General features: G+C 46.5%; 4 protein-coding genes across 9 annotated transcripts in view; 2 read left to right on the forward strand and 2 right to left on the reverse strand.

Annotated features, from left to right (window-relative positions):
• Positions 1–268: 268 nt before the first annotated feature.
• Positions 269–1974, reverse strand: SNRNP35 (small nuclear ribonucleoprotein U11/U12 subunit 35). 2 transcript variants are annotated; one of them, XM_040647998.2, is made up of 2 exons: positions 1868–1974; positions 269–1495 (listed from the first exon to the last, which is right to left on the reverse strand). In XM_040647998.2, exon 2 carries the CDS (start codon positions 1491–1493, stop codon positions 702–704), a length of 792 nt encoding a protein of 263 aa, XP_040503932.2. In that variant the 5' UTR covers positions 1494–1495; positions 1868–1974; the 3' UTR covers positions 269–701. The 2 variants fall into 2 exon arrangements, with proteins under 2 accessions (XP_040503932.2, NP_001264104.2); NM_001277175.2 differs by having other exon boundaries at positions 270–1495; positions 1792–1968.
• Positions 1975–2113: 139 nt separating this feature from the next.
• RILPL2 (Rab interacting lysosomal protein like 2) lies at positions 2114–5261 on the forward strand. Its single transcript, XM_046901249.1, has 4 exons — positions 2114–2468; positions 2926–3077; positions 4415–4525; positions 4982–5261. The coding sequence occupies exons 1-4, from the start codon at positions 2130–2132 to the stop codon at positions 5004–5006; spliced, it is 627 nt and encodes a 208-aa protein (XP_046757205.1). The 5' UTR covers positions 2114–2129; the 3' UTR covers positions 5007–5261.
• Positions 5262–7611: 2350 nt separating this feature from the next.
• On the reverse strand, positions 7612–19052 carry KMT5A (lysine methyltransferase 5A). 4 transcript variants are annotated; one of them, XM_015275619.4, is made up of 8 exons: positions 15662–15718; positions 15231–15325; positions 13151–13307; positions 11823–12042; positions 11018–11102; positions 10633–10692; positions 9933–10123; positions 7612–9310 (listed from the first exon to the last, which is right to left on the reverse strand). In XM_015275619.4, the coding sequence occupies exons 1-8, from the start codon at positions 15669–15671 to the stop codon at positions 9100–9102; spliced, it is 1029 nt and encodes a 342-aa protein (XP_015131105.1). In that variant the 5' UTR covers positions 15672–15718; the 3' UTR covers positions 7612–9099. The 4 variants fall into 4 exon arrangements, with proteins under 4 accessions (XP_015131105.1, XP_040504325.1, XP_015131103.3 ...); XM_040648391.2 differs by lacking the exons at positions 15231–15325; positions 15662–15718 and adding an exon at positions 17919–19052; XM_015275617.4 differs by having other exon boundaries at positions 15231–15718.
• Positions 19053–19532: 480 nt separating this feature from the next.
• The window catches only part of SBNO1 (strawberry notch homolog 1), a 29179-nt gene continuing 23004 nt past the window's right edge, over positions 19533–25707 (forward strand). For both annotated transcript variants that reach the window (XM_015275336.4, NM_001031469.3), the window contains exons 1-2: positions 19533–19643; positions 25111–25238. In XM_015275336.4, the coding sequence (XP_015130822.1) occupies positions 25113–25238 (126 nt within the window). In that variant the 5' untranslated portion in view covers positions 19533–19643; positions 25111–25112. The remainder of the gene's footprint in view (positions 19644–25110; positions 25239–25707) is intronic.

Consider the following 25707-nt stretch of genomic DNA (forward strand, 5'->3'; position numbering starts at 1 on the left):
TAAGGACATAATATTACTACAGATCTCACCTGTCCCAGTGTCCTCAAGAAAATAAAGTCACTTCCTTTCAGCTTCTGTTTTGGGTCACATTTTTCAGAAGCTTAGTTTGTTGCTATCATTTCATTCCTATTTCTTCATAAAGTGACTTCATAAAAGGCATCTGTCTCACAAAATAAGAGTGGACACCTGGCACATAAAGAATTAAATATGGAGCTCTCTCACGAACACTGATCCCAGCAGCAAAATGAATAGCAAATGAAGTGAGTACTCGATGGGATGGTAGCACATGTATTTCTTACTCAGCACTTTAAAATATTAATAGAAAAGTTTAATTTCTCTGAAGAACAATTCAACAAAAGATATCTGCACTAGGAACCACACTACACAGGGCTTCTAGCAGATAAAAGTCAAAGGCACAAGACAGTAACATGAATGCTGCTTGTTTGGGTAACACAGCTCACAGCCCCATGCTGAAGGTGACATCTACAACTGAGTCACATTCACATCTTCCAGAAGGCACAGCTTTTTTCCAGAACCTGCTGCATCACCTCCTTCATACCAGTTCATTCACCATGACAGCAGAGGTATGCCCCAGCCAGCAGTAAGGGCAGTACTGTGTGTCTCACACTACTCTAGAGACAGAAAAGAATAGTCACCATACCCAAGCTTCCCATCATTCCCCTAAGACAAGGTGCTGCCAGCTATCGATGCTTATCATCATCTCTTTGCTTCTTGGCATCTCTTTCCCTGCTCCGGTCTCTATCTCTGTCCTTTCTGTCTCTGTCCTTCCTCTCTCTCCCTCTGCTCCTCTCCTCTTTTGAGTCTCTCTCGCTGTCACCCCAACCCCACGGCCGCTCTCTTTCTGGCCCTCTCTTCTCTCTGCTTCTTTCATGCTCTCGATCTCTTGTTCTCCAGTCCCTCGTTCCCTCTCGAGACCAGTTTCTTTTCTCTGCTGAGCCTTCTCCATAGAAATCATTTTTCACGTTTGGCAAATTAATGGGTTTCCGGAAAGGTCTGTCCCGTCCTCCGAACCGCAGCTGCCCGGATTCCTTTTTGCCTCCAAAACCACCTCCAAGCCTCCGAGGAATCCATCCTTTGAGAGTTCTTTCCAGTTCAAAGTCTACAAAGACCTCATGCTGATCGATAACCAGTCTGTTGGCATCCCTGTGGGCCTTCAGCAGAGCACGCTCTTCCTTGTACTCAATAAAGGCGTAACCCTTGGAAAATCCCGTGACCAAGTCTCGAACGAGACGGATCTTTCTGATGTCTCCATACCGGGAAAAGACCTCCTTTAATTTCTCCTCTGTTGTCTGAAGGTTGAGCCTCGCTACAAACAGGGTGAGGTGAGGATCTCCAGTGACACCCTTGTTGGGGACGTACCGCGCCAGCATGGCCCTCCAGATGGCTCGGTCGTGGGGCTCCTCATCCGTGCCATCGATGCTCCCCGCTTTGAGGGGGTCATACTCCTTCGCTATGGGCGCCCAATCGTTCATCGCTAGAGGGAAAAGAAATCGAATTAAACACAGCTCACCGTTGGCATTTTAGAGAGGAAAGCAGGCAGGGCAGAAGTGCTTCCCAGAACGCAGCAATCCTCACAGAAACCCTCCAGAGAGAGCACCAGGCGCGGCCCTGCCGGGATTACCTCAGCAGCCGCTTCCCGCGCGGCTCCCCAGCCCTTCCCGCAGCCGCTCGGGATCTCGGGCCCGGCCGGGCTCCTCACGGACAGCGGAGCCGCGAGCGGCGGCTGAGAGGCCCCGTTCCCGCCCTCGCGGCGCCCTCTTCACCCCTCACCTCTCCTCACAGCGCGGCCCTCGCGCCAGCAGCTGACACCAAGCCGAGGGAGGCCGCGTTCACTTCAGCCGCTCACCCCGTTCTGCTACGCCGGGCGCCGCCCTCCCGTCTCCCACACTGTTTTTTGGCAGCTGCGGCTCAGAAGAGTAGCGGAGGTACTCACGTCCCGCCCCGCCCCACTTCGAAGGCGGTTCCGGGGCGGGCCCAATGCGGCACCGCCTGTGGGGAGCTGCAGGGCGGGGCGCCGCCGGGCCGCGGCCCCTCCATGGAAACCCGCGGGGTTCGCTCCGCCCGCGGGGCCCGGCCCGGGGGAAGGAAGTTCGTAGCGGGCCGCGGACATGCAGCGCGGCGGGGAGGGGGAGGAGGAAGAGGAGGATGGCGAGGACGATGGCGGCCCCGAGAGCGCGCTGCAGAAGAGCCCCTTCCAGCTGACGGCTGAGGATGTCTACGATATCTCCTCCGTGGTGGGCCGGGACCTGCTGCAGCTCAGCGCCGGCCCCGAGGTGCCCGCCGCCGCCGCACGGCTGCAGTTCAGCATGGTGCGGGTACTGGAGATGCTGGAGGCGCTGGTGAGCGAGGGCAGCCTGACCGAGGAGCAGCTGAGGATGGAGCGGGACAGCCTGCGGGCCGAGCTGGAGGCGCTGCGGGGGCGCGCGGCCGCGGGGAGCGCCCAACAGGTGGGTGGGGAGAGCAGGGCTTCCAGCTGTTCGGAACAGACATAGCGTGAAAAATGGCAACGAATGCTTAGGAAACAAATCAGGACGATGAGGAAGGGATGCTGGTTATAACCATCACTGTATACTTATGATATACCGAGTTCCTAACTTATGGAGCGCCCTGGTTTACATAGGATCATTAAGGCTGGTAAAGACCTCAGAGATCACCAACCCCAACACATCACACCGTGCCCACCAACCACGTCCCTCAGTGCCACAGCCCCACAGCTTTTGAGCTCCTGCAGGGTTGGTGACCCCACCACCTCCCCAGGCAGCTGTGCCAGCACTGAACACCCTTTGGGAGAAGAAATTTCTCCTAATACCCAACCCAGATCTCCCCCGGTGCAACTTAAAGCCATTACCTGCCATCCTGTTTTGACAGGTTACAAGATCACATCTCCTACTGTTTATTTTACAGCCCAACTTGGGACCAGATAAAATGGTGATCGACCTCACGGATCCAAATCGCCCTCGGTTCACATTACAGGAACTGCGAGATGTATTGCAGGAACGTAACCAGCTGAAAGCTCAACTTCTCGTGGTGCAAGAGGAGCTGCAGTGCTACAAAAGGTATATGGTGTAGTCAGCAAAGAACAAGTAACATTTACTTCTTTCTGGGAAGCTTATCAGATGATGGTATTGCAGAGGTTTGAGCACCTAAATTGGGCTGGGTACTGTCCAACCCTAGAAGACATCTCCGCTCCCAAGAGCCTACAAGTGAGCAAAGAAATATGTGGGAACAATGAAGCTTCTATGCAACAATTTTAAGATTAAACTCCCCCTTACTCAGTGCATTTAGCAGCTATTGTGGTAACTGTCCCCCTGAAAACCTACATATGGTTTCTACAACTCCAAACACAAGCTGAGTTCTCATGCACAAAAACTAACGTGCATAGTTAGAGCAGTTGCACGCACTGTTCCTGTCTAAAGCCACATCACTTACCGGAAGATCATGGGGGTTTCCATTGTGTTTTAGTAGAAATTTACTTCTTCCTCCAGCTTGCCTTTGAGTGCAGATGGGGGTCTGCCAGCATATCTACTGTTCCTTTGCCCCCAGCATGTGTATGGCATTAACGTAGAAAGCAGATTATTAAGCGCTTTTGCTATCATTGAGGAGAAGCTGGTTTTTTTTGTTTGTTTCTGTTTTTTTTTTTTTTTTTTAAGAATGCCAACAGCTGCAGTGCCCTGCGTAACTCTGTGTTGAATGAATTTCTTCAGAGCAGAATCTTCAGAGCAAACTCAGTCTTTCTAGAAGGGAGCAGCTTGGGAGAAGATAAGAATCAGGAAGGGTCTTTCTTTTGTGCTACCAACTGCCTCACCTCCAAGGCTTTTTTCCTCACCCACCTCTGCCCCTCATCATTCTAGCTGTATTATAAGGTCCTTGGAGCAATAAATTATTTTTTCCATCTAGACTCACAAGGTTTGAGCAACAAACTCTTAGACTCACAAAAGCTGCCCTTTGCCTTGTTTGTAACAGGTTAAGATGAGGTTAAAGTTAAATCCAAGAAGGCAGTTTACAGACTGTCTGCACGGCTGCAGTTCTCGCATAGTGGTGAGGCACAAGCTTCCCCATCTCGGCTGACCACCATTGCTTTGCAACCACTGGAATGGCTTCTTGTCTTTGCTTTCTCATCTATGATACATAGCGTACTACAGGCCAAGTTAGAAATTGACAGAAAAGTTTAAAATATGCTGTTAATGACCCAGAGCTTTGTACCCAGACAGTGTGTAAATGCTGCTTTTGAGTTCAGGTAATTCTATGCAGTTAGTTTCTTATACAGACTTACAGGATAAGCAAAAAGCCACCTTCTCTCACATCCCAGACTATCCACTGAACAGGACAGCGATGCTATACTAAGCCAGTCACAACAATAGCAAAAACAAACGAAATCCACTTCTTTTACCAGTGGGATCATCTCACAGAGAAAGGACCAAGCTAAAGAACTGGAGAAGGAACCCTGTGACAGCAACCCAAGCACCAGCAAGGACAGCCATGAGAAGACAATCATCAAACGGCTGTAAGTTTGTCTACTTTTTTTTTTATTGTTGTTTTAGCAGAGCATGAGATAAGGACACACTGCACACACAGTGAATCCAGGGGTGAATTCTGAACTTTGGCCTACTTGACTGGATATTTTTTTCTCCTCCTCCTCTCTATAAAATTCAAACATGATATAGAAATCCTTTTCTGTTCTAAAGCACTCCACAGGAAAGCAAGCTCCGCCTAGAGAAGCAGTGTGACACTTTTTTCTACAGAGTCAGCATTTCAGAACAAAACTATGCAACCTGGGACCTGTCAGCACATTAAGACTCATGATAGCTGTCCCTAGGGGTTTGTTTACACTGCATGCAAGCAGCTGCATGCAGTATCCACAAGCTCAGGTCACGTCCTTAAAGTTCCCCAAAATAGCAGAACACACTGAGATGGTAATCACACCGCATGGCCCTTTTCTATTTGTATTTTTCTTTTGCAGGTTCTCTTTTAAACATGGAAAATGAGCATTCTTGAAAACAGCCACTTCTGCTCAGAAATGGCCCCAGTGGAAACATCTGAAGGAGTGAGGAGTCAGGAACAGTAAAACAAAGCATCACTCTTACTGTAGAGAATAAGCAATCTCAGAAGAATTGTTGTACAATATTCTTTCAGAATAGGCTTTACTTTGCTTTTTTAGCAACCATTTTACACATGTAAACATTTTGATTGTTGGATTCCTTTCAGACATTACTTCTGAAAAAAATAAATGTTTATATAAAGTTTTGCTTGTTCTTATTTAGAGAACCTACGATGGAAGTGTACTACCATACATTGACCTTGTATACCTATTGGAGTGATCAGCTCAAAGTGATTTTATAAGATTAAGATATGTTACTTTTAAAGGATATGTGACATCCACTTGTCTTCACAGTGAAGTGCTGGGAAGGAATTCCAGTTGTACTCCTCACTGATATGACATGAAAAGTAATTCCTCATCTTATATTAACATAACTGCTTGAGAAAAACCCCCACATTCCTTGCGCTCTTTCTTTGCATTGAATGGGCATACACAGGAGTGGACTTTTACAGGGTTGGGATGAAAGAAAAAGTAGCACAGCAAAGGAAGAAAAGCTGTTGCAACACCCTCTGATCACATCAAGGACTGGTATTATTTCAGAGGTGCAAACAAGCTTCAACTGGAACAGATGCATCAAACATTTCACTTCAACAAAGGTTTTCTGGGCTAGACAGTTGTCTTTTTCACAAGCTTTTTTTCCCCCTCTAATTAGCGGACACGAGCTGTGTATTACTTTAAGCAACAACATTTGTCACTAGTAGTATTATATAGGGCAAACAGTAGTAGAAAAAAAAGCATGAAAAATATCAGTTAAATTCCACATTTAGAAAAGCAGAATTTCAAGAGCAGCAGAATGTGTGCAGACATAAAAAGAGCATTGACAGGAATCAAACTATGATCTGACACTCCTTAGAAGTGAAAGCAGGTTCTGAAGTCTTTTGATTCCCTCTTGTATGCTAACAGCATGAAAGGCATAGGACACCTCACACATCTGCTCAGAAGCACAATGCCAATGCGTCTTTGCAGATGACAGAAACTGCAGTTTCCTTTCAGACAGAATTTATTAGCAACTGTACACTGGCGAGACAAAGATGTGTGACGTAGGTAGGCCGGTTCACAGCTAACACAGCCAGTGCACAAAACTTACATTTTGCTATCTCTGACATACTAATGAGCCTCACTGAATATATCAGAGACATCTTCTAGAACACAGTAGCAAGGAAGGAATTTAATGCATCTTTTGGGCAGAGTTTATATTTAGAGGGGGGGAAAAGAAAGAAAACTGCATCACCAACAGTCAGGACACATCTCTGAAAGATGTTTACGCGTGCTCTGAACTGCCTCTTCCTGTGTGGTTCATCGCAAGACATTTTCCAATCTCATGGGGGAAGGGGGTAAATTATGACTAAAACCACAGTTCTCAGTCTACCATACCTTAAGGAAACAACTTCAAGTAATGAAGTGCACAGATTAAGTAGATACAAGTGTACCAGCTTGCCAAGGAGGTACAGAGACTAACACAGCCCAAGACCACTCCTCACTGGTAGGCAGGTGGAGGAGATGATGGATGCTGCAATTATTCTTTTCAAGTTACCACTGACTATGTTCTATATTGAAAACAAGAAGCAGGAGTTCACCAGTTAATGTAGACAGGAGAACACCACAACCTTTTGGGGCTATTCTTTTTCTGGCACCATCAAAGTTGCATGCAGTTGGGTGCGAAGAGGAGATACACAGCTTCTCTCTCAGAAGGGAAGCAGACTACGGCCACAATAGAAGAAGCTAGAGTCTTGTTAAAGCAACTATGCTGCCTTCAGCAAAGCCAAGAAAAGAAGTTTAACTCCCAAGCCCAGGGCACCCTTCCCTGCTATGTGCTTTACATCTTGTTAGAAGATGAATCTCTCCTATAAGGCACAAGGAAAGAAGTCAAAACTGCGTGTTCCTCTGAGAAGTATTAAAATATAGACACAAACATAGACATACACACATACAGCTCCTACCAAAGCAAAAGACATCCTCAGTGCAATATCAGCTTTATTACTATCTTCTGATGCAGTGGTACTTGATTACCAGCTAAGCATTTCAGAAGACAATTTTTATGTAAAACAGGGAGATTCTCCCTCCTCATTATTTACAAGAGACACCAAAGAATAGAGATGTTAAGCTACTTAACCTGATAGAGAACAAGCAAAGTCTTAAACAAAGAAGAAGAGAAAGGATTTGATTCCAATTTTCACTTAAGGAAGCACTCTAGTATAACAGATGCTACAGCAACGTACAATAGTATCCTGTTCCTGATACCAGAGAGAAATCACTGCCAACTAAAACAAGACAGTGAAAGAAGCTTACCTGTAACTCAGTACCTGGAAGGTAACAGATCTCCCAGTTAATTCAGAAATTGTGAAAACAAAGGCTCTCTCTCTCTGCTGAGCTGGCCTTGCATTAAATGGTAAATAACATCAACCATTTAACGGCTAATGATTTTCACAGCTTTCTTTCAAAATGCTAATGATCTGCAATGGAGACAAACAGGTACTATAGCAGCCACTTCATAAATAATAAATATATTCTTTATTTTACAGAGACATTGTCTTCAAGTTTTTCATTTAAAAAATACATCACTTCACCACCTCTCTTGCTGCTGGAGCATACAACCATGATGTTGCTATCTGACCTATCACATAGGCAAGCATGCAAGGTTGTCCTAGAGGGCATTAGCTGAAGCAGCTGCAGCCTTCAAGACATGGAGGAAAAAAAGACAAGCAGAGCCACAGATCCCTTGCTGACATCTTCCAGCAGCAAGCGTGACCAATGGCTCACAGCCATCTTTATCTACACACACGCCAAGCCTGCCTTGGCAAAAATTCTAATTGGTAAGAACTCATCTTTAACATAAAGGACCTCCATTGTATATCGCCCGCCTACATGACAGGTTTGGTTCTCAAACAGTAATGTTACAAACATCTGCAAGATGCTAAGCGCTCAGCTCCCATTTAAGACAGTGGGCCCAGACCATGCTGGACAGACCTACAGGACCAGGCAATAAGGAATATACTTATCTTCATTGCACAAACTCCATCATTACAATTTGAAGCTGCATATAAAGATGACTTATGGAACCACTATGCTCTACTTCAAGCATTCACAGTAAATAAATAACTTCTGATGGAGCTATAATTAGCATAGGAAGGCAATAATATTTTCAGAGTTTTTTTTGTTTTGCTTCTTTAAAACCCTCCAGGAATCGTCACCTCCAAGAATCAGTCATCAACTATAAAAAGATACCATCCCGAATTTTAGAAAGTCGTGTCCAACGTTGATTCTCTTGCAAAGTTAAATTCCCTCATTTCTAATTCGTATCAACCCAGCCTATCCAAATGCATCTACGTTTGTCTTGGAGTCATTTCTCTGAAAAAAGCAGCCAATATGACCATCCATTTCCCTCAGCACAAGTGCATTTAAAGTTACTTCTAATGAGATACTACACTGGAAGAAAAAAAAACCCTACCACAAGTTATTTGAGAATGATAGAAACAATAGCATCCATTAAAAAAAAAAAAAGCTTTGCAAGAAGTCTAACAAGTAGTCAAGCCATTGACACAGGAGTCAGCATACAAAAAGCACATTTGCTGTCATAAAGCTAATGTCAAGTTCACCACCCCAAAAAATGGGGTATAAGATCTCACTGCAGAAGCACAATCCAAATGAATTCCAATCTGTGCAAGTCCTTGCATGCTCAGGTGGCAGTGGTCACTACGCAGAAGGGTACTGTTTTCTAGGGAGGGCTTCCTTTTACAGTACAGAAGTTTTGGCAATCTAAGAGAAAACTTGAGCCTGCTTGGAAATCTGTAATGGGAATTTAAATACTGCAAAGTAAAAATGTAGTTTTCAAAGAGCTCAGAACACCATAGGCAGTTCTCTAAGAAAGCTGAGGGAAGTGAGGACGGAGGAAAAAAAAAATCCACTGACTCCATGCAGAGCACTAAGTCTCCACCACCCCCCCAAAAAACAACCTAAAACCACACCAAAAAGATGAAGAATTAGTGTTTTAGCCATGGATGAGCTTCAATGGAAGCTTTGCTTCTGTCTCCATAGTCATACAACAGTTCTTCACCTGCTTTAATGTCTCTGGAAGCTATCAATATGAGATGAGGCACGCCATCAATGTCATGAAGCTTTGTTTGACAATTGCCACATTTGCTGTGATTAATCAGTCTTCCCAGACGATTAGTTTCTTTTGTAGCATCAACACTGGAAGAACAAGAACACATCATGCACAAACCATATTAAAGGACAAGAAACAAAAGTGCAAACTAGATAAAGAATTAGGAATACATACAAGGCTTGGAAAGAAAAGAGAAGGAAAAAGTTGCCTGAGCAATGGCTTTGGAAGAACTGAAATTTAGGGTAAAAGAAAAAGAAAAAGAAAAACCACACCAGAGTGCTAAAGCATGCACGTGTGGTTGGTGACAGGTACTGAAGAAAGAAAGATCCAGTTAGAGACACTGGAAGGAAGTGTTTTTCTCTTCATGTCTGTTCATACTGCTTTTTTAAAAGAAAATGATCACAACTCAGGAAAAGTAGTTAATTTCAGAAGACAGTAAGTTTAGGAAGAAATCCATGGCAGACCTAGAAGTCTCATCCGAGTAGATACATCTCTTCACATAGACTGTGCTGTGCTTCAGTCTAGGGCTGTGAGTTGCCCATCATTCCTTTTAGCCCAGAGGTACAGAGAAATTCCCTAATGCATGGTACCCAACCAAAAAAAAAAAAGAAGACCAAAACTGTATGAAAACAAGAAACAAACAAACAAAAAACAGCATTCAAAAGTTTCTACTGTTCATCTATAACATACAAAGCAAAAGCAGCTTACCAGTACGTTTTGCTGAGGTACTGAAAATAGTACATATAGCAGCCTGTGGATGGATCTTGAGCATACACAGCCTCCCGCTTTTTAGCATCAGTGATCTCTATGAGATCTCCATGATATTCAACTACAAATTCTCCACGATTAAAATGTTTAGTAGCAATTACTCCTCTCCCTTTGCCATCAATGTAATCAATCTGTTGAGTTGAAAAGAAACAAAAATCAGTTGGGAAATGAGAATGTATCCACCTGACTGCCAATAAGCTGTTTACTAGGAAAGGAGTGTATGACATTTGTCATTAAAATGCCATGGTACAGCATCTGAACATTGCAGACAAAGCTGTAGAAGCACAATTTGCTGTACAACAGAAGAAATAGAGTGACTTCAGGATGTAACACAGCTACCATGCATTTAGATGGAATGCATGAGCTTTCTCATTTCAAGGGTACCGTTAGCATGCACAGGAAAAAAGATGTCAGAGATACAGAAAGGTCAATCACACAAACTGAATTAGTTACCCACTAGTATACTTGATTCTTGCTGCCTCTGCCTGTAAACTGTACAACTCTTACAAGGAAGTATTCTCTATCACTATCCTAGAAGCCACAATGTGAACTGCACACTGCTGCTTTTTAAGAATCACTGTGATTTTAAGAGCTAGACTGCATGAACAATACATAGCACTTGGGTTAGCACTGTTGTTACCTTCATTCCTTCTTCTTTCCCACTTGTAATTAGCTCATCGATTTTCCTCCTTTCCTCAGTCTGAGGAAGTAACAAAACAAAACAAAAAAAAAAAACAAGACCAAGTTATTTGTTGATAGCTTTTGTAGTTTATTCCACAGCTAATAGGAAATGTTTGGCCAATTACTTTCAGTTTTTCCAAGCCATCCCTCTTTCTAGCAAAACTAAGTTACTAAGTTGTAAAGAGACAGAATAAAGAGACACCCCCCAAGAATGCATTATCATTTAGATTCCATCCTAAAAATAACTGAACCAATATTTCTTTATTTAGAAACACTCCTAAACAATACTTCCAGTGAACATTTGCTATTGCATTAAGTACTGTTATTTAATCAAGAAGCACTACCTCCAGTTCAGATTTGCTCTTCCTGGAACTTCTTCTAACTGGGTAATAATCTGTCACTTTTCGATTTGGTGCTCTTCCTTGTGTTCTAAGGAATTAGAAAAGCATGAAACACACATTTCAAACTACTTCTGAAGTTACATCTGTAAAACAGGTATCTAAATATAAATATACATATATATATATTTTAAGCTTATGTTAGACATTGATTAGTATGAATCCATGTTCTTACCAGTATTCTGCGCTTCAAGAAACTAAGTACTCTATTACTAATCCTTTAACCACAAGAATGAGATGCCACTGGAAATCAACTGAAAATCACATTACAACTCTGAAGCCCTCCCATGTGCTTTCCCAGAAATGTAGGTCATTAAAGCTGCTTGGCCATGAATTCATTGATGTTAGGTTACATTATTTCATGAACATGAGTAAAGTTATCAACTCAGCCAGCACTCCCCCAATTACAATAATCTAACATCATGCTCTGACAAGATAGATTCCATTTGCCCACAGAACAGTAAGTCTTAAGGGTTCATTAATTAGTTTTTCTTACCTTGCTTGCTAGTAAAATAGTCATCTACAGAACTGATACATATTTGAAAATACAAAATAGCACCCAAAGTATACTATTTCTGAAGAAAAAGAATCTTCTTTAAAATCTGTCCCCCAAAAAAGGAGCAAAGCAAGGGAAACATTAATTCCAGGTCTGGCTATAGATATTTGCCTCTCAAGGCAAAATGTAGACAAAAGTCCCCGGTACAAAGTGTCCCAAAGCAGAAAAGCTTTTACAATTCCAGAAGTTACTTACTTCCTCCTTGGTCCACGTTTTGCTTTAACCATCTTTTTCTGAGCTGGCTTTGCACTGGCCTCACCAGCACAGTCTGAGGGCAGGAGCGTCTTCTCAGTTTCTACAGTTTCTTGTTTTTTTTGATCAGAAGAGAGCACTGAAGTATTGCACCCGCTTTCCTTATCTTTCTGGTCTTCTGGTTTCATAGCACCTTCAATTATATTGCCACCATTCTTTTTTTCTAGTGATAAAGAAATAAAGAATGGCTCTGAATTCAAGATCATCTATACCAGGGTGCTTTTAAATGAATTCCAACAGTTTCTATTTCAAGTTTCTAGTTCTGTCAAACAGGAGGAGGAGGAAGGTAATAAATGATAGAATCTCCTTCTGATAGAACCCAGGCAAACTGTCACTGGACTACCAAGTAGTCATTGCTATGGTACAGAAGGAAATATAAAAAGAGGAAAGGAACACATGAAAACAAGTGCTTTGTCATGGGTGTAAAACTGAGCAGTAAACCTAACCTGAACACATACCACAGTCAGCAGTACAAACACAGCCTGCCAGCCAGTGCACTTGGCACACTGAGTTCTCAGGTTGCTATAAAGGAATCAGCAACCTGCCCTGAAGGAGCAGAAGTCTCTGCACCCCGCACTGCTGCAATCAGTCACTGCAGAAGCTGGTGCTAAGGGGCCAATACCACTCAGACCAAATGCACAGGAGCAAAGAGGCAGGTGCTTACAAGAAAGAGTTCTATTCCATTTTCTTGGTTGAGCATATCCTACACCTTGAGCTGACCACATCCTCCTCAGCTGACTGATTTAGAAGTAAGTAAGACACGTCTTAAAAGTTTTAATTTAAAGCCAATTACCAGGTTTAACTCCCTTGGGCCAGGACAGATGCTTCAATCTCACTGGAGAAATGAAGTACCGCTGAAAGGCCACTGATCCACTGTGGAGAAGACTAAAGCTATCTTTGCTTTCTTGGTGAAATCTGGGAGTTACAGCCCATAAGTTTCCCTGTGCTCAATGGGGCTTAAAACATCTACTTGCAAACAGCATTTGAATCAAAACATTTTAACAAGTTACCACACTTAACAACCACACCTTTAAACACAAACCAGCTGTGGGGTTTTTATTTGTTTTCCGTAATCACCTGGTAAATCTGTGACTTTGGTACTGAAAAGGATAAGGACACCATCATCCTTGTAGACTTTCTTTGCTGACAGAGCTGTAGGATTTGGGAAAGCAACTGGGGCAGGGGACCTGCCCACCTCCTACAGCTCTAAAACTGAGGGTGGGGAGGAAAGCACATCTCACAAAGCAAGCAATCCAAAAGATCAATCTTACCATCTCCTTTTCTGTTGGTTTCAGTTAGCGCTTTGCCCTGACATTTCACTTCGTGATACATGACAGAGTTTTCTTCTTGAAGTGGGGAGCGAGCACCAGGAGATTTGTTGGGATTCAAGTAGCTGTAGATTTTGGATTGACCAGTAAACACATTCTCCTAAAACAGATTCACACATACAAACAAAAAAAAAAGTGTATCACAGAGATGCTGGGAGCCTCCAGTTGGTATCCACAATGTGCTGCAAAGACCAGGGCTGACAGCTGACTGTTCTAATGCAAGTTACACTGCTTTAATGCATCATCTTTGCTACCACTGCTATTTCTATGACATGAAAACATAACTGGGGTAAGCACTCAGAGAACTTTACTAATGCAAACCTCTCCGTTCAAGAGGACTTTCAAGTGCAATGTAGTAGGATAGGACAGCCATAATGAACACCAGTTTCCACCCTCTGCTTCAAGATACGAACTCTGAGCTGCTCAAAGAGTGCAAGCCAAAGCAAACACCAATAGCAGAAACTGCCCAAGCCTAGCACATACCTCACATAGCCAAGGAAGCATGAGCTTACCAAAATGCTCATTAGGTGTCAAATGTTACTGCAATTAATGATATGCTCTACTGAGCTGCATGGAAGACAGTTTTTGAAGGTCTACCTTGAGTGACACCTCTCATTGAGGTTAGGGAGATGAGCAGTGCTATCTTTTTATCCATTACATCGTATAAGATGGAGCGTTAAGACTGCTGATGGCATAAGAAACATGCAATACTCTAGGCAAAACACTTGGTCCCTGCCAGCAAAATGGTAAAGCCTTCTGGCACGGTCAAACAGCACAAGGCTGGGGCTCAAAAGTTGGTTCAGGTTGAAGGCTCCAGCAGGGAGGAGCACAGATTCAGCAAAGCTTAAAGGAGTTGTGACACCTTTGTTTTTATGGTTCTCTGCAACCAGGCCAAGCTTGACTGCACATGTATGTCGGGCTCAGAGATTTTAGCTGTTAAGCCCCAGTGTCGGGACAAGCAGACGTGGCTTGGCTACAACAACTTTGTCCTGGCTGTATTTCCACTCAAGTGAAAGCATTTACAGAAACTGCAACTCAGCTGAAATAAACAACTAAGTTCTGCATTCATTTTCTTTTAAAACATTCAAAGGCCCCCATTGGTTAAGAAGAGTAAAATAGCTCAAATACAGCCATTTGACTAAATAAATGCTCCGGTATAAGAACCAATGAAGTAAGCAAAGCACACAGCACATAAGAAAAATTTAATTATTAACAAAAACAAGTAACAGAGTACACAACTCACACACAAAATAAAATCAGTTAAGAATTAAGATTACAGCAGAACACCCTCAGAAGTCAGTCAGAGCTTTTCACCATCACAACAGAAGTCCATCAAAAATGAGACTTGCTTATTTACAGAAGCAGGGCTTTAAGGATGATGTACAACAACGCTGGATTTTAACAAATACAGGCAGTGAAACCCACACTGAGAAATTCCCGACGGTTAGCAGGAACTCCACAGGCAGCTATCTCCTGGAAGGCCAGCAACAGCCCACCTGCCCACGGAGCTTCGGGACACACTGACAGGGCCACACCAGCACGTTCTCGGGCCGCTCCCTTCCCCCCCAGCCCCCGCCTGCAGCGCGACGCTCCCGGCTGCCACGTCTTTGTCTGTGCCGGGCTTCACAGCCTAAACGGCACCGATTTTCTCAGCACAACGGCACACATTAAGAGCTACTGAGGATCCCTGGGTCTTGACGCGGTAGCCAAGAATCATCCCAGCGAGGTTTAAATACAACACGATTACCAAGATTAGGCCTGTTGCCTCTAGGGGACTTAGAGGACATCGGGGGAAGCAGAGGAGCAGGGCTGCGCTCGGGCCCGGCCGCTCGCTGACAGCAGCTCCCACCGCTCGCACGGCAGGAAGGACACGGCGCACCCCGGCCGCGCCGAAGTCCGCCCCGCTTCCGACTTCCCGGACAGCCCCAGGCCGGGGGCTCCGGGGCCGCCGCCCGCCCCCACCCACTCCGAGGGGCGCAGCCGCAGCGGGCACCGGGAGCCGCCCGCCCCAGACAACGCTTACCCCACCGGCTCGGGAGCGGCCGGGGCTCTTCCTCTCGGCGTTCTCGGGGTTCGCCTTCTCCGCGCCGCCCGCCCTGGCCTTGGGCATGTTCCTGCCTAGGAGCGAGGAAGTAAGAGTGGCATCTGAGCCGTGTCCCGCACCGCTGCCCGCGGTCATCTCCCGGCCCCCGCGGCCTGCGCCATGTTTAAAGGGCTCACTGCGGCAGGGCGAGCCGCGGCGGCCCAGCCCCTTCCCGGCGAGCTGCGCACACCGCGCGGGGGAGGAGTCCCGCCGGCCCCGGCGCTCCGCGCCTCCCGGGAGTGGTCTCCGCGCCGCCCGCAGCTCCGCGCCGCCCGGCCCTGCACCCGCGCCTATCCCCGGCCCTTCCCTGCGCGCCGCACGCCGCCGGCGACCCATAGCGGTACCCACCGCTCCCCGCCCCGCCCGCGTACCTTTAGCCATAGCGGCGGCGGCGCGGCGCCCAGGAGCCCCCGCGGCGCGGCTCCCCCGGCACCGTCCCCGGGAGCTCCCCCGCCGCCGCCAACCGCCCCGTGGGGAGACGCCGGGCTGCCTGCAGCACCCCCATTGGCTGAACCGGGTGTCGGATAACAGCTTCCGCGCCGCCGATTGGCGCGCAGAGCCGCGCCCCGCCTCCCTGGCTGTCAGACCGAAGAGGGTGAGAACTCCCGGGACCGGTGTTTAAATGTGCGTCCCCTGGGCGCTGATTGGCCCGTGCGAAGGGCAACCGGCGCTCTGATTGGCGGCCCCGGGAGGAACGCCCTTCCGCGGCACGGCTTCGCCACGTGGGTAGCAACGCTGCGAAATCGTTCGACTTTTTTTAATACATAAAACGTGAGAAAATCAGCAGCAAAGTTCGAGGGACCCGCAGCGTCAGCTCGTGGCTCAGCACCCAAGGGCAGGCCTGGGGTACGTGCTGCAGAACCGGTAAATGACCACAGTGATGATTAAAGCGTCAATGAGCCAACATGGCACGCATGGAAGGACCGCAGAGCAGTGGCTATCATTGTGGAGGTTTGCAATATCTCACACATCACCTCTTCGGTGTCTTTAAATAGGGCAGTTATGGAGGTTGCTCCAAAAGTAAACGTACTCTCCACCATTAGCTATGCACTTTCACCAGCAAGGAACAAGAGCCTGCATGCTGCGCTCAGAAATATCTGCACCATTGCAGGTGACACACTGCCAGTGTCAGCACTGCTGAAATCCACACCCAGCGCCTCACTGTGCTCACATCCACTGCTTGGTGTCCATCAATGCTCAGCAAGCATCAGTGAATGGCAACAGGGGCCATTTTTTCCACATGGAGAAAGTCAGTGACACACCTTTGCTTCCGTACTCACTTCCAGGTCAGATGCCATTGTGTCACACTGCCCCTCTGCTGCTGCCATCTGTCACATCGCAACAAAATGTACCGGCGTATTGGTTGGTATTGGTGGATTTCAGCAGTGCTGACACTGGCAGTGTTTCACCTGCACTGGTGCAGATATTTCTGAGCACAGCATGCAAGCTCTTGTTTCTTGCTGGTGAAAGTGCATAGCTAATGGTGGAGAGTATGGTTACAAATAATGCTTTGCAGATGAGAATTTGCTCTATCAAACCCTGTTATTATGCTCTTTGTAGCTGTTGTCTTCTCCATGGAAATAAATGGGAGGCATTACATTCGGAGCGACCTACTTATATTAAACAAAGCAACTGAGTTTGCACTGAATCTGCATAGGCCGCCACTAGAGGGCAAAGCAAGCTAAATAATCATCATCCCTAGAGCAACAAAGAAAACGATGTCACTCCAACCGGCCTCTGCTGCCCAGCCCTCTGCCGTATCACATTGTGAATCACCCAAACGGGCTTACCCGGAGCTAAGGCCAAAAAAGGCGGCACCGACGGGAAAGTGAGCTCTAACCACGCAGCCTGCAGCCCCCAGGAGGATGTGTCTGCCCGCAGCTGCCAGTCACAGTGACTCAGGACAGTGGAAAGCACGGCCTACTTGCACGCTCTGGGCTTGACAACCCAGTGACCTACATGTATCTACGTAGTACTGAGAGCAGCTCCTCGCTGTGCTACAGCCTGGTGCTGCAGCATACATCGTGCAGCGGGGGGTGGAAGGAAAATTAATGAGGAAAGCATTGGATTTGCTTACAAAGAAAAACATTAACAGTAAATTCACTCAGTCTTGATTAATTTTTACCCAGTTTGGTATTTTTTTTTCTTTACATATCTATTTTTAGAACTTTCTAATTTTGAATTTGAGTACTACCGAATGTGAAAGCTTCATTTCTTTCACATCCACCACAACCATGCTTGCTAAGTATTTCTGAGAGCTTGTTGCTGTAGTTCTCACTTATCCAGCACCTGTTGTATTTACAAGATGAAACGCTGGCAATTTTGTGTGTTAGTCATTGTACCACTACATCAGAAAGCAAATAGAAACAAACGCCTTGAGGATAACTGCTGAGCCTCACATTAAGCAACGTTATTTTATATCAATACAGGAAGATGTCAGTAGGTGTTAACTATAAAAGAACATTCTGAGTAGCATCTAGTATTGGTAAAAAAAAAAAGCAGCATATCTAAGCAAAAAGTAGTACTCAGCGAGGTACTTGTCACGGGCACAGTTACAGGGAAACAAAGCCCTGCAGTAATTGTTTCTGTGGTAATTATGTGTAATAGCAAGGATCTGCCACAACTCACCTCTCCCAGCCGAGAATGACCATACACTGCTACTTTCTGGCCACGATCATACGGAGATGTACAGATGCTTTCAGTGCTAAACGTGCTGCACATGACTGCACTTCTCTGTGCCTTTATGTGAAGCATACAGAGGGCAGTAGCTGGGACATGAGCTCCATTTAAACGGTTCTTCTCATCTCTGCCCACAGTTCTGTCATCTCTTCCTCTGTTTATTGTCTGAAGCATCACTGATGAATCTGAATTAATCAGTTTAATTGACATCGCTTTGCCTTTGGACGGCTTAGCCTAACCCTCATTGGTTATTTTGATCCTTCTATTTAATGAAAGAAGTCAATGTGGATAAAGCTGAATGAGCAGTACTGAACGTTTTAAGCAGATTTCAGGGCCTCCCACACTCTCCTTAAATTTTACGCTAAAACTCTTTGAAATTGGTGTCCTTACACAAGCATGAAAATACTTCAGGACTGTTTAACCGAAATGTCAGTCTGAGGGCTGTAACAGTAAAAGCTCTCTCCAGACGTAGAATTAGCCCAAGGAGTCACCAGGTTCTCAAGTGTTCAGCTCTTTGCAGCAGCAATGCTCACATCAGCAGCTCATAAAACACTTGTCAGGGAAAAGCCAAGGCCCAGCACACCCCCGCGGGAGTCTCTTCCCCACACAGCTCCGCTGTCCCCCTTCTTCTCCTCAGGAGCTGCTGTGAGGTGAAAGCCGGAGAGTGAGGGTGCTGTGAGGGCGGGGCAGGGCCGGAGGTGCTCCCACAACACCGAAGCGCTCGGAGCTTCCATCTCTGGGCAGGGCACGAGAGCCGACTCTCACAGGAACGTGTCCAGGCCCAGCTCCACAGCAACGCCCTCGGCAGCGTCAGCCACAGCGGGCCAGGGCCGAGACGACCGCCTGAGGAGCAGCCCAGACCCGCGCTCCGCGCCCCGCCGCAGGCCATCGCCCGCCGCCTCACAGTGCGCATGCGTAGGAGCATTGCGCGCCCCATCAGCGCGGCCGCGGCCTGCGCTTGCGCTCTACGCACCCTCACGTCAGCTCCCCCTCACACCGCCTCTTTTTTTTTCCATCATGCCTCGCAAGGAGACGGCTCTCGCGAGAAAGCCGCATCTTACTGCAGCCGCCATCTTGGAGAGGGCGCGATCACGTGACCGCGTGCAGCCGTTCGCCTCCGCCTTCCCCTCCCCCACCCAGCGGGAACCGGGCCCGGATCGTCCTTCCCAACTGCGGCCGCCACCCTGGGGCCGCGACCGCGCGCTCAGACGTCGCTTTTTGAGGATACCAAAAACGCTCGCTGGTTTTATTTTTATTTTTTATTTTTTTCCGGAACTAGCTACCGCGGAGGCGGGACGAGAAGAGGAGCGGCACGTCACGTGATGGCAGAGCGCAGGGCGAACGCGCCAAGGCCCGGCGGCGGCGGAGGGGGGGATGGGCGCGCGAGAGAGCGGCGGCGACCACGTGACCCGCTAGGTCGCCGGAGTGTAGGGGGGTCGCGGATCACGTGGCACGGAGCGCCCGCCAGCGGCGGGTTAGGCGTCACGTGGGAGCGGCGCGCGGCGCTGTCACGTGGTGCGTCGCGGCGGGCGGCCCCAGCCCCCTCCCTTCCCCCTCCCCTGTGAGAGGGGAGGGAGGGCCAAGATGGCGGCCGGGAGTTAGAAAGCGGCGAGCGGCGGGGCCGGCGGCGGAGACTTTTGGGACTGGCTGCGGGAGGACCGGGCACGAGAGAGAGTAAGTCTGTTTACGGCGTTCCACCCGTTTGTCGGTTCCTCGGGTTCACTTCGAGATGCGGTGGGGGCGGCCGCAGTGCCCTCGGGGGTCCGCTCCTCTCAGCGCGACGCGGCCCGCGGGGCGCTCCGAGGCGGTGGGGGCCGCGCTGAGGCGGAGTGCTGTTCTCGCAGCGCCTCTCGGTCTCCCAGCGTTGGGCGGGCCGCGCCGCCGCCCCCGCCGGGGGTCCCCCTTGGGCTGGGTGTGGGGGAGGCCTCTGCTCTTTGGAAGCAGCGCGAACTTCGGGGGCGGGAGGGCCGCTGGGGCCGCGGGGGTCGGGCGGTGCGGGGCCGGCCTCTGTGCTCGGCACCGCGGCTCCTGGGCCAGACTCGGCCGTCCGCCTTTGTGCGCCCGTTTCGGGGCTCCGGGGCGGAACGGAGCCGGAGCGGAGCCGGGGGGGGGAGCGGATGGATGGGTTCGGTGCCGTTAGGTGCTGCCGTGCCGGGAGACCCTTCGCCCTTCCCCGCGGTCCTAATGCCGCGAAGGGGATTCGAAAAGCGAGGAAGGGCTGAAAACAAAAGTAGCGCACGGGACACAATTACGCAGCCAATTCTGGCCCCAACCCGGAAGTTTATGTCCGGAACACGTGTTGACGAGGCTGCGGGCTGCGACCCTCCGGCTGCGGCGGCGCCGCGGGCACAGCCGAGCCCCGGGGCCGCTGTTGGGAGCGGCTGCAGCCCGAGCCCCGCCGCCCGGAGCGGCCCCCGCCCTGGGGCAGCCGCAGCGCCTCGAGCCGCCGCACACGGAGCTCGCCGGGGTGAGTCGTGCGCAGCGTAAAAACGCCCCCGATGGTCTGAAGGCGGGGAGAGGGGCCGCGTTGGCTCCTCTTTCATTTCTCTGCTATTTCGTTTTTAGTTCCGGCTGATGGCGTTCTGTGCTTTGAGGGTGTAAATTAGTACTCTTGCAGTTTATACATTGGTAGCCTTGCTCTTGGTGTTTGATAGCTGCTAAAGCTTAGCGTGGTAATTGAAAGGCTTAAAGAGCAGTTGACACAATTCTAGTACATCATTTCAGCTGCCTGTGCTATTTTTTCAAGAAAAAATCTCCCATTAAGAATTAACTCGCTGATAAACTTTGAAATACATGAGTTGTCTGGATTAAAATGACAGCGAAAAATGTGGATGTTTTACAGTCTTGTTTTCTTCCTGAACTGTAAGCCTTGAGCTCATGAGGTAAAGCATAGAATTTACTATGGTAGAAACTGTTCAAACAGCATCATGTTCAGCTTGTTTTTTTCCTGAATCTTCCTTACGAACATGTTACATTAATGCAATATTGTAATGCAATACGTTAATGCAATCTTAAGAACAAAATGTGGGGGGTTTGTCTTTCTGCTGAGCCGGTTTTTGGGAGTCGGAACTGGCTGCTTGGAAGGCTGGGCCTTGGGCTCTGCCTGCAACTGACTCCATGTGAGAACTGAGGAGGGGTTCTGGTGTTCTAATTCTGTTATTTTCTCTTCTGGGTTTTTACTACTTAAATTTCCCTCTGTCGATTTTCGCTCTCAAGGGCCAAAAGCTGTGAGATGAGCAGAACCTATCTGCGTACTCAGAAAATCCTGTTCTGTGGGACTGGGAGCTAACAGTCCTTAAACACTGAAGTTGTGAGAGTAGCATGCAGTTCAGAGAGCCAGGGGACTTCTCTGTTGTTTTTAGTACTGCATCAGAATTTGCATGGAATCTCAAATGGCTTCCAGTATAGTTTGAGACCTGTGTTCCTCAGAAAGCTAATAACAAGAGAACAAGAGTTGATTAACAATGTTACTGTCCCAGTCCAAGCGCTGGAAGCCAAGCCTGCAGGTTGGGTTCTCCAGAGGCTCCTTCAGTTGTCTGAAGGGTTTGCTGATGGCCATACGGCAGTGATGGTGATGTTCTATTTGTGCAAGTTGTGCTACTGTAGTTTCTTAAGATTTATAGGTAAGTTTTTCAGCTGTATCATGTTGTGAAATACAAATGGCAGACTGAGGACTTGAAAACATTTTCATAGCTTGAGATTCTGACATGTTTTTTTTCTTGGAGGAAGTGAAGAACAGGTTGTTTGACATGAGCTGCAGAATGTCTTTTGTTTTCCTTCTTTCTCCCAAAGCTGAAATGAAGGGAGGGGGAGAGCCAGGTTGGCATGGATACATGTCATAATATTAAGCGTGGCATTCTGGTTTTGTTTCTTTAAATCAGAAGTTATTTACATAATACACAGTGGTACTGAAACTGTCATTTTATCAAAGTTTCAGGCAGTGTTGTTCAGCTGTATAGGACCTTACCAAACATCGGGTTTATTCTGATAGCCCTCCTTGGAAAGGCAGCAGTATTTGTCTCTTAATGCAAAGAAAATAGCTGGGATACTTCTGCTGTCAAAATGTTATAAAATACATGTTCTTTAGTTTATCACACAGGTTGGTTCTTGCTCTGTGACACCGGGCAGCCTGAGGAAGCATAGGCAGCCTTGCCTGTGAGCTCCTGCTTGCTCAGAGCAGTTCTTTGACTGATGAAATGCTCAGGGAACAGCTTGTAATATTCACAACTTTTTTTTATAAATATTTTCTTCTGGGGTTTTTTAAAATGTGGCAAACAGGTCCTTTATATAGTATTGCCAAAGCAGAGCTGCAGAGCTTGATAAAGTTGCTTTCGCTTATGTTAACTGAGAAGCCTCCTACCTTGCAAGATTATGGGGCTGTTTCAGCTTGATAACGTTTCAGGCTCGATTAGTGCATGTCACAGAAAATAAACTACTGAGATACTGCTTCTGCTGTAACTTTATCATGTCTTTGCTGAACTAAAAGTCTATGGAAGGAAGTAGGGGAGGGGGTGGTGGTGTGGTGGCACACAGAACTTTCACAAAATCTAAAATGATGCCAAGAATTCAGTGCTTTTAATGTAAAAAATTCTGGAAGTTCAGAATTCCTTTTGTTCTAGTTTGAAACAATGTCACTTTGTTCATAGCATACAGAAACAAAATAAATGGAACTAGTTAGTCCAACTTTCATTGTCCAGGCTGTCTGACAGATGAGCAAACAATTGCTGTTGTTTCTCTTAATGGTTGCTAACAATGCAGCAAAAGCCAATTTTTTAAGGCTGTTAAAATAGAGGTTAGGATGGTAGAAATATATCTGGGGGTTTCCTTATGTGAAGGTGCTGTGGTAGGGAAGTGGGGTTTCTGAACTAAGCAGCAGTACTCCGGAGTTCCAGGAGTTACTATCCCAGCCTTTATTGCTGCTCATCCAGCATAAATTTAGAAGTAGTACTTGAATTGCTTGCTTCAATGAGTAACTTTTGGAACTCATTTGTTTGCAATATTGTAGCCTTTTTTTAAGTGTTAAACATGAAGTGTGGTTGAGGTAATGTTCAACTTGACTTCAAAGGTACTCGATAGGTTGTGGCACCTTTTTAGGACAGTTGGAGAAGATGTATTTGTGGCTTTTTTTCTTGTGCTGGTTTTGCAATGAAAATTGGGACTCGCAGCAAATCCTTTCTTAGTGTTGCAAGAGCAGACATGAAGTTGTTGTAAGTGTTCCTTTGTCTTTTTTCTTTAAGTAAACAGCCCCAAGCTTGTGATTTCCCACGTCTGTGTTCTGTATGGAGGGGGGTATTTATCCCTCAGCCAAGTCCCAATCATACCTCCTTCCAGAGATAGTTGAGCAGAGCTACGTGCAGACTCAATAATTATGCAGCTGGCAGTGTTTTTCATTTGTGTGTTCAGATGGTTTTTCTGACAGCGTTGAGCAGAGATGTTTGTGCTGTACAGAAGTGTCAGCTCCCTGCCAAATTAATACTGTGATGTTGTGCTTGCAAAGTGTATCGGATTCTTCAGTTTGAGGGAGTAACCATTGTAAGCTTCTAAACTAAGTGAGATGGTTGCTGTCAGTGTTTGAGCCTGAAAATAATGAATTTATTGTCCCCACTTAAGTGTGTGTGTGTATATAGATAGATATAGCTATATAGGCCCCTTTCTTGAGATGGGACTTAATCCTTCTGAAAGGTAAAGTTAACAATTGGGTTTACTCACTTTTATTGACCCACTCAAGGCTGTGGGAGGTGGACTGGTGGGAGGGGACGTCCTCTGAAGGAGCTGACATGGAGATTTTCTTCTAGATGTCTTATCTTCTAGACCAGTAAACTTCAAACTAGGCAATTCTGCTGATCTAGATGATCACCTCAAGTGCCTTAAAGAAAAAAAACAGCAAAGTCTAGTTCTGACCTACTGAATGGCCTTTGGGATTGTGCTAGGTCAGTGGCAGTTCTGCCAATCGTCGTTTGTTGCTTTGGTATTTCTCTGGGCAGCCCAATCTGTGATGTGTGGAAGTGCATCTTTCCTTCTCCCCATACCTCACCTCCACTCTTCAGCTGTGCTGCTGCCATGTGCGTATTCCTCCACCAAGAAGAGGTCTCCCCCTGCTATTACTCAAACTAGGGAGAATGAGAATCAATTGCCTGAGGTTTTATTTACTACAAGAATTACCTGTTCTGCCAAATGTGCAAGGTAACGTGTGTGACCAGCCAGATGGATGGGGCTGAGCTGTGCGCAGAGAGAAGGATATGCAACTGAGTGCTGTTTCAGTCTGTGAACGTGTGTCTAAAATGACAGATGTTGTTGTGCTCTTACCTGCTGTGGGATGTATGTTCAGCTTTGTTACCAATGGGTGGTAGTGGTGGCGTAAAAAGCAAATGAAATGAATTTCAGCTTGAGTTGTATTTTAGAATATATGGTTCTCTTACTACTAGGGCAAAATGCTCTGGGGAGTGCATTTAGAAGAGCAAAAATACGTCTGTCTTAAAACTATATTTGGCTTTTTATGTAAGGTTGTTATACTACATAGCGTAGGCTTTTGAAATTAATTTTGCTTGTCCTACACGTAAAGGAGCTTGTGACCTGGTGCTAGTGTCCTATTTAATATGTAGCTGACATGCTATAATAATGTTGGAACATTTGTTCTTTCCAAAACAAAATTTCTCCCATGAATGAATTACTACCTAATGAAATGGCACGCAAGAAACAAATGCTTTCCTTACAAGCTTTTTATTGCTAAGTTGTTGTTACAAGATAAACTAAATGAATTTTAATTGTGCTTCCCTTGTGCAGTATGCTTCACTGACAGACGTGTATTAGCATAATAGTCTTGCCACTTCTGCTGCTTGATATTTCTTGTGATGCTTGAAAATCAAGTGTGATAAAGATGGCCTTCCTAGTCTTTTTTTTCTGTAAGTTTATGGGTGTGATAGCATTTTGTGTCGCAAACAACTCATTTTTCCTACCTCTGAATTTGATTGACACACTGAAAAGATTTCAAAAACATATAAATGAGCAAATGCAGAAAGTGAAACTTGTATATGCAGGGCACTGCACTGCATAGAACCCAGGAAAAGTGATGTAAAGTGTGCGTGCACACAAAATAAATGAAAATGAAATGTAACTTGTATCTGTGATCCTAATTTTTTAGAGATGGTGGAGCCAGGACAAGATCTGTTGCTTGCTGCTTTGAGTGAGAGTGGAATCAGTCCAAATGATCTATTTGATATTGACTCTCCGGACGTGGTTCTTGCAACTCCGACTCCAGCTGTTCAGCAGGTTAAAACAAGAGCACAGTTGTTTGTTAGAGGACATAAAAGTTTATGCTTGATATACTGGGAGGGGGGGGTGGGGTGGGGAATCTGTAGCAAAGGATTTAAGAATGTGGAATCATCATAAATGTTGTTGCTTGACTGTACTGAGGTTAGAAAATGACTTGTTAGTTCATTTTAAACTTTAGTGTAAAGCAATCTGAGACTTCTGTTAGTGTAATCATAAATATTTTCATCTTACCTGGTTTCGTTGCATTGAATGGGGGGTATGCTGTTGTGCATTCCTGGAGAGGTCTTTGTGCTGACTGAGTCTAGCTCCTTCCTACCAAAAGTGTAAGAGTTGAGCATTAAACCTCAGGACAGCATTAAATCTGTGAGAATATAAGAATATTTTAGATGTGGTCTGGGAGCAGTACTATGTCAAACAGTGACATCACAAAACTAATTACATTTTCTTTGTAGTTAACTAACATGGT

The sequence above is a fragment of the Gallus gallus genome, chromosome 15, assembly GCF_016699485.2.
Source record: "Gallus gallus isolate bGalGal1 chromosome 15, bGalGal1.mat.broiler.GRCg7b, whole genome shotgun sequence".
Classification (NCBI taxonomy): domain Eukaryota; kingdom Metazoa; phylum Chordata; class Aves; order Galliformes; family Phasianidae; genus Gallus; species Gallus gallus.

Coding starts and splice junctions, on each gene's coding strand:
- SNRNP35 (XM_040647998.2), bottom strand. CDS start 1,493: ATGAACGATTGGGCGCCCATAGCGAAGGAGTATGACCCCCTCAAAGCG.
- RILPL2 (XM_046901249.1), top strand. CDS start 2,130: ATGCAGCGCGGCGGGGAGGGGGAGGAGGAAGAGGAGGATGGCGAGGAC. Junction 2,469..2,925: donor CCGCGGGGAGCGCCCAACAG/GTGGGTGGGGAG, acceptor TTTATTTTACAG/CCCAACTTGGGACCAGATAA. Junction 4,526..4,981: donor AAGACAATCATCAAACGGCT/GTAAGTTTGTCT, acceptor TTTCTTTTGCAG/GTTCTCTTTTAAACATGGAA.
- KMT5A (XM_015275617.4), bottom strand. CDS start 15,671: ATGGCTAAAGGTACGCGGGCGGGGCGGGGAGCGGTGGGTACCGCTATG. Junction 13,308..15,230: donor GCCGCTCCCGAGCCGGTGGG/GTAAGCGTTGTC, acceptor AATCTGTTTTAG/GAGAATGTGTTTACTGGTCA. Junction 10,124..10,632: donor GGAAAGAAGAAGGAATGAAG/GTAACAACAGTG, acceptor TCAACTCAACAG/ATTGATTACATTGATGGCAA.